At 39.5% G+C, this 12,653-nt stretch overlaps 1 protein-coding gene across 2 annotated transcripts in view; it reads left to right on the top strand.

Moving 5' to 3' along the window:
- clic1 (chloride intracellular channel 1) overlaps positions 1–4,060 on the top strand; it is a 40,992-nt gene extending 36,932 nt beyond the window's left edge. For both annotated transcript variants that reach the window (XR_007926499.1, XM_051872898.1), the window contains 2 exons: positions 1,527–1,708; positions 1,791–4,060. Coding sequence is in view for 1 of the 2 variants with exons in the window: in XM_051872898.1 (XP_051728858.1) it covers positions 1,527–1,708; positions 1,791–1,952 (344 nt within the window). In the remaining variant the exon portion in view is untranslated. The remainder of the gene's footprint in view (positions 1–1,526; positions 1,709–1,790) is intronic.
- Positions 4,061–12,653: the final 8,593 nt, after the last annotated feature.

The following is a 12,653-nucleotide window of genomic DNA, read 5'->3' as shown; positions in this document are numbered from 1 at the left end:
ATGTGATAAACATTTTAACTTGAATTAAAGCTGCAAGCAGCGATGAAAGGGCCCTTGCACCCGTGCCACCACAACCCAGGAGAAGTGGATGAATTCACATGTTGTAAATCCAACGGATCTGATTCTCTGTGCGGCGCAAACTAACATGGCGGTGCCCATCGTGCGTAGCTCAACATCATAGCTCAACTAACGTGATTGTTATAAAAGTGTTTAAACAGCAAAACACATCCACTTGCACATATTTGACAATCGGAATATCAGATATTTCATGCTATAGTTAACAAATTTGTGAATATTTTGAATAAAAAAAGGAAAAATGAAATAAATGCAAAAGCGCTGCGGTATGTTATGAGACAAGCAATGACGCGTCACCATGGAAAAATCTCTAGGAGGAGTTTGTTAAAGTAATGTCTGGAAATGGCAAAAACTGCAAAAATTTTGCAGAGAAAATGCAAAATATCTCACTTCCTGTTGGGTTTTCTGATTTTGCACCCAGGGACTTTTTTGTAGGTATTGGGCTGTTACATGTGTCTACCGAAATTCATAATTGTACTTGAAACGTAGTGCGAAGGCCGCTTAATTGAAATTTTGTAGGTGGCGCTATCGAGCCATTTTGCCACACCTAATTCTGAAACCCATATCAGATGTAAATTTTCACCACTTCTGATGCGTGTGCAAAGTTTCTTGAGTTTTCGAGCATGTTTAGGCCCTCAAAAATGCGATTCATTTCGGAGAAGAAGAAGAATTGACAGAGCAATTACAATAGAGTCCTCACACCATCGGTGCTCTGGCCCTAATGAACAGCAGGTTTGCTGTTTGTTCAGACCAATACAAACATTCACATGCCATCAGCGCGGCAATGTTCTAATCTAATTTTTTCATCGTACTGTGAAGAAAACTGGCCAACCAATAATAATGGACTTGGTGGTACTCACAAACAGACTATTTTATTTTATGTGACAGTGAATACCAGAGAAAGTATCCAGACCCAGCTCTCTTTCTCTGTACTTTTGTACTTGGTGTTGTTTGATAAACATCAAAGCAAGAAAAAAAATTCTGAAAAGCTGTTTGAAAAGCTGTTTGATTTTGTTTTCTTCTCTGTGACAAGTGGGTGTCAGAAATGTATAGTTGGGCAGCATTTTTTATTGCAAGATTATGAACAATGAACATAATTAAAGGAAATTATACAAATATCAGTAGTAAATCAAATACTGAGACAAAAAGAAAATAATATAAAAAATGTATATCAGCATCTTGTTTTCTGCTGTATTCCTGCTTTTAAGCGCTACCTACTGTCAGAGACTGAAATTGCATTTTCCACACTGGTCTGAAGAGACAAATCCCATGTGAAAAATTGGGCCAGTTTTTCTTGCCGAACATTCTTGCTGTGTGAACAGGCCACTGTGGACAAAGAAAAGAAAGTTTTTGTGTGTATTTGCTATTTAAAATTGGACAATCCCCCTTTCAATAGGAAATACATCAATGCAGAAAAGGAAAATGTTTTTAAATAAAGTTTCTTTGTGCAGATCTGGAGAAGGGTTTACTGAAGGCCCTGAAGAAGTTGGATGACTATCTGAACTCTCCTCTACCGGATGAGATCGATGAGAACAGTGCTGATGATGTCACTTCCTCCACCCGCCCCTTCCTGGATGGTCAGGAGCTCACTCTGGCTGACTGCAACTTACTGCCCAAGCTACACATTGTCAAAGTGAGACAAACACCCAACGGACTGATCTTTAAGCAAAAGAGTTTGCAAATCAAATGCTTAGCTTTTCTTTTCCTTCCTTTAGGTTGTGTGTCAGAAGTTTCGAGGTTTCTCCATCCCTCGCTCTCTGATATCTCTGTGGCGATATCTGGATGCAGCATATGCCCGAGAGGAATTCTCCTCCACTTGCCCCAGCGATGAGGAGATACATGTAGCCTACTCCTCTGTTGTGAAGGCGCTCAAATAGAAGGATACACACACACAAACATACAGTCACACACGCATATGCGTTATTACCAATTCTCTTTCCAGATTATTTCAAGTGTTTCCTTTATGTCTCAAGCTCCTAAGGTTGTTTGCACCAGCAGGGTTCTGAGGTCTCACTTTTAAACTAAATGTGGTCTTATAGTTCATATTTTATTCAAAATCATCTGAACTGCAGAGGTCAAGGTCCTTTCAGTAGTGGTTAGCAATAGTGGTTCTTTTTCAGTAGTTTTCACATTGGTTAGACAAGTGCTTTGCTAGCAGTTAAACAGGATGTTGTTGCCTCATTCCCTCATTACTTCCCCCCTGCTCACTGTCATTATCTAGATTATGTAATACAAAGTGTTTAATGGCACACCTGCAACATCACAGCTTTTCACTGACAGCTTCTTGAGTTGCATTGCATTTCATAAACTGGTTTCAAAGTTGTTCAAACTGCTCTTTAATTTCCATAGATTGATATGTTACAAAATCATAGAAGTATCCTAAAAGTATTCCAACTAATTAGTTCATTAGTACAGACTGCAGACTTGAATTGGGTGTGTGAGGGAGACATACAAAATGTGCAATGGTGGGGGTCCCCAGGACAATGCTTCCATCCAAATATCAGTCAATGTCCACATTGAAGACACTGTTGTTTAATGTGTGTGAAGATTATGCATGTTTGTTGCTTTCTGCAAAAGAAAGCCATTAATGGCAGCAAGCAAAAATTTTGTGGGCATGCTTTTTATATTTTATATATATATATATATATATATATATAATTTATTTTTCTTTTTTACACTTTTTACACTCACTAGCCATTTTATTAGGTACACACACATATATATATATATATATATATATATATAATATATATATATATATATATATATATATATATTATACTTTTTACACTCACTAGCCATTTTATTAGGTAAACCTTGCTAGTACCAAGTTGGACCACATTTTACCTTGAAACTGCCTAATTTTTCAAGGCATAGATTTAAAAAGGTGCTGAAATATTTTGGTCCAAATTGACATGATAGCATCACACAGTTGCTGCAGATTTTCCATCCGTGATGTGAATCTCCCGTATTTTTAGATTGATATCTGGTGACTGTGGAGGCCATTTGACTATAGTGAACTCATTGGCATGTTCAAGAAACCAGTTTGAGATGATATGAGCTTTGTGACTGTTATCCTGCTAGAAGTAGCCATCAGAAGATGGATACACTGTGGTCATGAAGGGATGGACAGCAATAATACTCAGGTAGGGTATGGCATTTTAATGATGGTCAGTTGGTACTAAGGGGCCTTAAGTGTGCCTCAGTATATTGTAGTCTCAGTTTCCTGTTCTTAGCTGACAAGAGTGGCACCTGGTGTGACCTTCTGCTGCTGTAGCCCATCAAGGTTCAACGTGTTTTGCGTTCAGAGATGCTCTTCTTCATACCTCGGTTGTGACATGTTTATTTGAGTTACTGTTACCTTTCTATCAGCTCAATTTCATAACTGAAATCACTTTTCTTCCCCATTCTGATGCTCAGTTTGAACTTCAGCAGATCATCTTACCATGTCTACATGCCTAAATGCATTGAGTTGCTGCTATGTGATTGGTTGATTAGATGTTTGCGTTAACAAGCAGTTGAGCAGGTGCACCTAATAAAGTGGCCAGTAAGTGTATAAATGGGTGACTTTGTGTTCAATTCTAGTTTCAGTTTAGGTTTAGTCATAGGACTTGATGAAATTATCTTTCAAGGGACTGTCATTAACAGGTTCAATGCTGTTTTGTGTTTTAGTCTAGTCTGCCTTCTTTAAGTTGATGCAATTTCCAAGAGAACCTTAAATATATTTTTATATGTAGTATCTCTATACCCAGCCCTCTTCCTGTGCACTTCTGTTTTCACTTCCTCTTAACCGCTTCATGCTCATTTCCAAACATCTTACTCTGCACTCAAATGGACTTAAATGGACAACACAACATCAAATATTGATTAGTGAGGATTTTATTGATTAGATAAATTGTTACAAACATACAAAAGTCATTTGTTTTCCTGCATTTCTAAAATTGTTACTCAGCAGATTATAATAAAGATTAAGTAAAAAAATGAATGCGGAGTAGATTTGTTCTTGATCCTTCATGTTTAGATATTTCAGGTTGAAAAACTTATATTGAAAGAAAATGTTTACTTAAAAGTACAAGATATTTAAAATATATTTAATTCAAAGATTAAAACAGATTTATTTAAAAATGATTTAAAAAAAAGAACAGAAAACTTATGTTGTGCTCTATAGAAAAGGAACAGGCTCTAGAATATGACCTGTTCATATAAAAATGAGTATTTATTTTTTGTAGAATTAAATTTTTTTTACCTTATTGTTATTTTACTATTGTTAGTTTTTACAGCAGAAAACAAGGCAAAGCAAATAAACCTAAACTCAGTTTAATTGTTTATATTTAAAAGAACAAGTTATGTGCTTTTGAAATTTGTGTGTGTGTGTGTGTGTGTGTGTGTGTGTGTGTGTACAAATGAGCACGGAGTAACTACATGACTCATTCTTATGAGCCTTAACTTGCTCTGTGTGTGTGGTTAAAGACACTTCCGTTCAAGCATGTTGTAACTTACAGTTTCAGTTGTGTGTGCATTTAAAATTTAAGCTTTATAGATGCATTGGTTTTAAACAGATTAGGTCTTGGTACAGTAGTATGGTACACATGTATGTAGTTGTGTTTGTAAATATATGTCTTTGTTGATAATGTAATTGGCACCTCCTGTAAGATTAGACCTCACTCATCCCAGCTAGAGCAAGAGGACCAGACTGCAGAGGCCCAGTACTGCTCCTGTCCAGAAGAGGGGGCTGATGGTTGCAGCAGTGTTGCAGAGATCCGTGTCACAGCACTCATTAGTGTAACTGAAGTTAAGCCCTGCTGCATGCTTCTCTCCACTCAGGTCACACTGTGATGGCAGGGCACAGCTCCGCTCATACAGAACAATGCGCACTGACCCTGGACGCACACAAACATGACATCTCATTGCTGATGCAGGGGATGATATATTTTAATATGTTGGTTCTTATATTGGTTCATTTTAAAAGTTTCCTGCCCTCCAGGAACCACTGGTGTAGAGAATAAATAATTTAATGCAAAACAAAAAAGTTAGTGTCATGCAAACATATTTGAGCAAATATGAAGTTCACAATTCCAATTTGCAATTTTGCAAACCTTACAGAGGTGAAAGCGGAATTTATCAAAGTTTATACTGAATCTATAAATTGTACACAGTCCCAGTCTACACTGCAGACTACACTCCTGTTGTTATCAACTGTCTAACTCAGGGTTTCCAAAATAGGTTTTCAAAAACCTACTGTACCTACTCAGACAGCCCATGTTGTGATAATATAACCAGACCAGAACAAGTCTTTCGGACCCCCCAAATCAAACTCTTACTGCCACCACACACACATCACATGAGTAGGAGTACGATATGGCTCTATATCTTAACTTTGCCCTTAGCCAAATTGATTTGCTCTTGAATAAGTAATAGATTAAAAAGAACAAAGATTGCCCGTTTTATATACGCAAAATGAACAGCCTGGAGCTCACATCTCCAAAAAGGTCTAAACAATTTTTCAAAAATGTGCTGTGTTTGTATATAAATCACATTTGAAGTGTAAATAACTACATTATCACCTAAAAAAATGTGAGCTCCAGGTCGTCAGCGGCCGTTCAGCGCTCAAGTATCCACCCTGTTTACACCCGGTATTAAAATGCATTTTGGTCGAACGGTTCACAAGTGAACGACACTAAATACAGGTGTGAACGGGGTCTAAAATGTTTTGAGCTTGTCCACTTTTCGACCACTTCCAGAGGTATGGAAAAATTTGTACAAGTTTATTTTGCCCATTATTAGATTGAAAGATCTGAAAATAACCATACATTTACCTGCCCATAGACCCTCCCTTCGAAGAATTCAGGACAGGAGTGGTTGAAAGTGGACAAAAGAGACGGATTAAAACACCAGGTGTAAACGTGAATGTGTCTGCCTCGTCTACTTGTGATGCCAGAAAGGCATCTTAATACTAGGTGTAAAGGGTCTTTATCTCAGACAGTCCTTCGGGAATTTGCTGCTGGCTTTTTTGTAGAGAGTGGTTAAACATAAGACATAATTCATTTTGGGTATATCAAACAGGCAATCTTTGGACTTATTAATCTATTACTTGTTCATAACTTTATATTTTTATTTAACTGAAATCCTGTAACTAGAGCGTTGCTTTTGTACTGTTGACTGAACTGTTTGCTTGTGTTTATTTCATTGTACAAACTTCTTATACTCATAATGGCTTATATTGTTTATTTAAATATTGTTTTGTAAATGAATAATATTTTATATAAATAACATGCCATATTTGGTATTGAGAAAGGGTCCGTTATTGATTTCGACTTCAATGAAAGTTATTGCGCCATAAGAGTGAGTCGGTAGCAAAGACTTTTATATTGAAGGGACTGAAACAAGGTTGTAAACAAGGACTTTGTTTTTACTTTGAACAACACCTTATAAGATGCAACTTACAAATGCATTGACTATAGCACCAACTATAGTGTATAGAATCACCTTAACTGTTAAAAGGACAAAGACAAAGATATCGCTTTCCTCAGTGGACATTCAAACTGATTTTGTGATTATGAATATAAGACTGACCTGAAGAATATCAGCTAGATGCAGGTAATGCACTCACATAGTCAATCACTCTCTCATAATATTCTACATAATATATATATATTCTACTTCCTAGAATCTACTAGGAAATACTTACTTCTGCCACGGATTCAAATCTCAAGTTGGCAGTTAGCAATGAAGGAACACTGAGTTGCATCATTGAAGCTTATTGTATTATGTAAAATAGAGTATTATGAGAGATTGATTGACTAAGCGAGTGTATTACTGTATCTGATATAGCATTCATTCTTCAGGTCAGTCTTATATCCATAATAAAAAATCTGTTTGAATGTCCGCTGAGGAAAACAATATTTTTGTCTTAGATTCCTTTTAACAGTTAAGAGGATTTCCTATGGGTGCTTCTCAATAATCAAATTGATGCTTCCTTGTTTCCTCGCTCCTACATCCTCCAGCCCATGACCCGGAAACTGATCGAACTCAGCCATTTTGAAGTACATCTCAATTTTCTAATTGCACCATGAGGAGGCGAGGAACAAAGAGTGAGATCAAAGCTTCCTGAGTAGTCATGAGCGAGGATACACAGGTGTATCCTTCCCTCGCATCTTAAGGGGGTGGAGCTAGATGCGAGGAAAGGAAGCGAGGAAAGGAAACGAGGATGCACAAAGAAATGAGAAGCACCCCATGAGAGCAACTTCCTTAATTACAACCTTGTTTCAGTACCTTTTAATATAAAAGTCTTTGCTACTGACTCACTCGTAAAGACAGTTTTTGCAGCCAACTAATGCCGTAATAATGTAACTTTCACCAAAGTCGCACTAAATCCACAAACTATATTCCTGCAATAACAGTGTCATGAACAGATGAAGGCAGACAAGGTGAGTACAATATAAACAGTCTTTATTTAGGTAAGCAGGTTGAGATGAGTGGGAGTGCAAACAGGTAAGGAGAACAGTCACGGATAAATGTGCTGGTGGACTTAGCTGGTGGTAATACAGTCGTTGTGTGCAGGTGCGGTGAAGGCAGTGATGACTGTGCAGAGGATCCGGGAGGATCACTCTTCTCCTCACACAAGAACTGCCACACGCGATTGCCACAGCCATCACAGGCATGGAAGCCGGCACGATCGCTCTCCTCCTAACAGCGTCTTTCACATCCATCCACCCGCAGTCCTCCCATAGTATTACATCCTTTTTTTCCATCTTTTGCTCACAAACAGCTCCAAATCATAGACATTCATCCTTTCATCCCACCATCCATTCCTCTACCCTTCCTTCTGCCATTAACACCAGTTTGGCTCCTGTTATTTCTAGTTCCTCTCAACCAACCAACCCAAATCAAGTTCCTTGTGCAGTAAACCCAGGAACTCTACATCTTAATGGACCTTTTCAACCCCCTCCTATTCCTTCTTTCTTTCCAACTAATCTATCCCTTTCCCCTCCCCTCCCCAATACCCCCACATCCTGCCAACAAACACTAGCACTAGCCCATATACTCTGGCCACAGCAGCACCACCTCCTCGCCCAGCTTCATCAATTCATCGGCCCTCCCCCATCTCTTCAGCCATACGTCTTCAAATTCTATCTAGTAATTACACAGATCTAGGACCCTCCTCCTCACGCAAAACATCAATATTCAATAGATTATCTACAGCAGCCCCACCTCCTCCTATAATTCCAAAACCCCTCAACATACGCCCTACAATCAACGTTCCTATTTCCAAAAGCATCAACAAAAGAGGACGACCAATCTCGTCCTGCTCACTCTCTAACTGCAGACTCCTGCACACGTGCTCCTTCTGTGGAGGTGCTCACGCAAGGAACTCTTGCCCCCACAACCCAACTACTCTACCCGACTTACTATTAAAGTATCTCGGCACACCAGTTAAGGTAAAAGCCCAAGCCACTGCCTTAATAGACCACCCCGATAGAGAATTTGTAGATTTCCTTATCAATGAATTAAAAAATAATTTCCATCCAGGTATAGATATAATTCACGACACTTCTCATATCTCCCATAACCTCCAGTCCGCTCTCTCCGAACCAGACACAGTCGACACATTAATAGCCAAAGAAGTCCAAGAAGGATTCATGATAGGCCCATTCAAAGAACCTCCGTTTTCTCCATTTCGCATTGGCAGTCCCATTGGCATCGCCACAAGGAAATACTCCGGGAAAAAGAGATTAATAATCGACCTCTCTTCGCCCCATGGCACACACATTCCCAGCATCAATAGCATCATTCCAGCCCCAGACTTCTCCATGCAATAGGCATCCATCGACCAAGCCATCACTTTCATCCGCAAAGCAGGCCATGGAACATGGCTCTCAAAAGACATCAGACATCACCAGCACTTTCAAAGTCATGCCCATTAACCCAGAATTCTGGCGTTTCTTTGGAATATTTTAGAAAGGAGCTTATTATTTTGCAGTGCGCCTCACTTTCGGCTGCAGAAGTAGCCCCAAGATCTTTGACTCCCTCTCAGAGGCTTTATGTTGGATTCTTATCAATAAACACAGACTTCCCTATGTCCTTCACCTTCTCGATGATGTCCTCATCATCACACCCCAATCCGCACCTCCACACTCAGGACTTTCTACCCTCATCAAAGTCTTTTCCGAACTAGGTGTTCCCCTTTCAAAAGAAAAAAATTTAGGGCCATGCACTTCTATCGAGTTTTTAGGTATCACTCTAGGCTCTATCTCTTATCAAGCATCTCTGCCTCCTCAAAAAAATACAACACATTTCACTGCTCCTATCGAATCTCCTAGCAGATAGGTGCACAAAGCAACAGCTGCTAGCCCACCTCGGCCACCTTAACTACGCCATCAGAATAATTCCCCAAGGAAAATCTTTTCTCTCCACCCTCCTATCAAAAGCCACAACAATCCTCTCTCTCTCTACAACAAAGTCACTTTGGATGAAGCCTGTAAAATGAAAATGCGTCTCTGGCAGCAATTTCTGTCTTTGTGGAATGGCATATCGTTCTTTTATAACAACTATGTCACACAGCCAGAAGACATTCAGCTGTACACAGACGCAGCACCTTCCATCGGCTTCGGCGGCTACTACAGCGGCCGTTGGTTCACTTCTGAATGGCCATCCGAGTTTAGCTGTCTCGTTCCTTCATCCACACTTTATGAAATGTATCCTGTCATCATAGCAGCCATCCTTTGGGGGCACGAATGGTCCAGACATTCCATACTCATCCACTCAGATAATTCAGCGGTAGTTGAAATCATAAATAAAGGCAGATCTTGATCCCCAGCTATCATGCAATTTGTTTGCAAACTGACACTAATATCTGCTCAACGCCAGTTTCTCATTCAAGCAGCTCACATTCCGGGCTACCACAATAGCATAGCTGACTCTTTGTCTCGTTTTTCTTTTCAGAAGTTCAGAGCCTTGGCTCCAGAATCAGACATCCATCCCAAGTCAGTTCCACCGTTTTCAGCCACCATCTTCAACTAAATTCACAGTTGGAAGGCCTTTCATATGCTTCACGAGAAGCTATCCTCAACGGCCTCGCCCAGAGTACCCTCTCCGCTTACCTGGCAGGTTGGAACTGTTTTAAGGCTTACCACTCCTTCTACCAACTTCCATTTCCTCTAATGAACGTTTGGTCTATCTGCAACTTGGTCACTCATGCCCATTCCAATCTAAAAATCCGAACGTCCTCCATCCAGACTTATCCGGAATCAACCTTATCTACAAACTTGCCACTGGTGACCAATGCCACTCAATTTCTCATTCTCATGTATCTTTGCTCATTAAAGGTCTACGGAAACAAGAACCAGCCCTCATCGTTAAACGCTTGCCGTTAACTTCTGACCTTCTGAGCCAATGCATCCACACTTTACGTTCGGGCTACTTGAGCCCTGCGATTGACCAAATGTTAGAATGCATGTTCCCTCTTGCATTTTTCAGCTTCCTGAGGAGCTCGGAATTCACCCATCAACTTCCACTTTCAACCCAGTCATTCATCCCAGCCTCTCAGACATTACTGCTCACACTCCAGATTCTCTTATATACACTTTGAAGAAAAGTAAAACTGACCAATTTGGAGAGTCATTTCCCATTTAGTTCCCATCAACATAGACTGCGGAGTACTAGAGCAATCATGTAGTAATTATTTTCACCAACAGAGGGGGCTGTAAACTACACTGATTACTTGGTCGTGCCCCACTGCTTTAATAGCCATGAAGAATTTTCGACGAGACATGACACCGCATCATCAAGTTATCATTATTCAAGTTTTCATCAAATATCAAAAGAGACAAAGTTATCGAGTTATCAAGGTATTAACTACAAATGTTAAATTAAAGTAATATGATTTTTATGTACTAACAGGGTGCAGGATTGTTTTGCCCACAATTTTAAACTTTCCTGTTAGTTCCGTCGTCACAACGGAGAATTCTCATACACATCTATCACGTGGGTCAAAGTACAGATAAACAAATAAAAATAATATTCATCTAAACAATTACACTTTCAGCTCTTCCATTTGCATAAAGGACATCTGTGCTCCAAATGAGCCTAAAATGTAAAATATTAGGGGCTTTCACACCGGAGGAACCTTTTCATAATTCCTAGAACTATTGGCTAAAGTACCCGGATTTTGCAGTGTTGTTGCACCACAGGAACTAGGAACGATTTTACTTCTAGGAACTCCTTTTGAGGGAACTAAATTACCTCCTACTTCAGAGTAGGGTCTAATGCTGCGTTCCAGACGAGGTTGGATGTGGGAATATCCCAATTTAAACGTCCCACTTCAGACCTCAGTGTGTTCCAGTCAATCACACATGTTGACCATGTGATGTTGCCACAACACAAGGAGAGCATATTGTGTTTTTGTGTCAGTTATGGCAAAAACAGAATAAAAATAACATAATATCTTTGAAAACAGCTGACGAAAAGCAAAAACGAATGTTAAAGTTTGTTTTTACGTTTATGCTCATTAGAAACAGGACTTGCCGACATCTTAAAAGTGACGTCAAATGACGCGTCTCGCTGAGGTCGTGGTTGATCGATGTACCCCGACTTCGGAGGTCGAATGTCCTACTTTGTGTGGTGTTCCAGACGTTATTTCCTAGAAGGAGGTTGGAAAAAATCCAAATTCCCATCTGTCTGGAACGCAGCATAAACCAGCGCTATAGGAACTATCAGTGACGTGAGTGTACGTTGGCTGCATCCGAAAACCTAGGCAGCATCCGAAAACCTTGTTGCCGTTTGTGCATGAAGGCACCTCACGAAACTAGTTAGAAACTAGTATCCTAGTAGCTAGTTCCTAGAACTAAGTTCCTAGAACTATTCAGTGTGTAAGCCCCTATTAAGCCTAATTAGGGATGGTGAAAAAAGCACAAACATTAAAAGACATTTTAAAAGTTTTAATTACTGGTTGTAATGGCTGTATACAGTATGTTCACAGTTTGTTAAAAATGAAAATAGTAAATACAATTAGAAAATGTTAAGTACAGTAAATACAGTATTATTTGTCATGTTTTCATATTTGTTATATACAAATATGTATATGTATTTTTTTATGTTATTTTGTCATAATAGTGTTTTGATTATTTTGCTATTTGCAATGGTTACTATTCACTATTTCACGAGTTTTGGTCAATTTTATTAAAACCAGTTAGGGTCATAATAATTATTATTATAATTATTATTAACATTAACATTTTTATTAACATAATAATTATTGACGTTCTTCACACCAAGAAAAAAAAGCCTTCACTTAATGGCATACAATCTCCTCGTAGAAGGAGCTCTGGATTGGAGAATCTATGAGCTGAGCCCCCTCAGGGGCCATGCCCACAGCTTCCACAACTCCAGGTGAGAGTGCAATATCGTGCCTCCTGCCTGAGACAGGAGATCTGGTCTGACTGGAATCTCCATAGGGAGACCATCTATCAGGGACACCAGGTCCGAGAACCATATTCTGTTCGGCCAGAATGGGGCTATTAGCAACAGACGAACCCCATCCTGGCGAACCCTCTCCAGAACTCCTGGGAGCAGAGCGATCG

This window comes from Ctenopharyngodon idella, chromosome 19, assembly GCF_019924925.1.
Source record: "Ctenopharyngodon idella isolate HZGC_01 chromosome 19, HZGC01, whole genome shotgun sequence".
NCBI classification, from domain to species: Eukaryota; Metazoa; Chordata; class Actinopteri; order Cypriniformes; family Xenocyprididae; genus Ctenopharyngodon; species Ctenopharyngodon idella.
The sequence above is the reverse complement of the archived record's forward strand: the minus strand, read 5'-3'. Positions and strand labels throughout refer to the sequence as shown.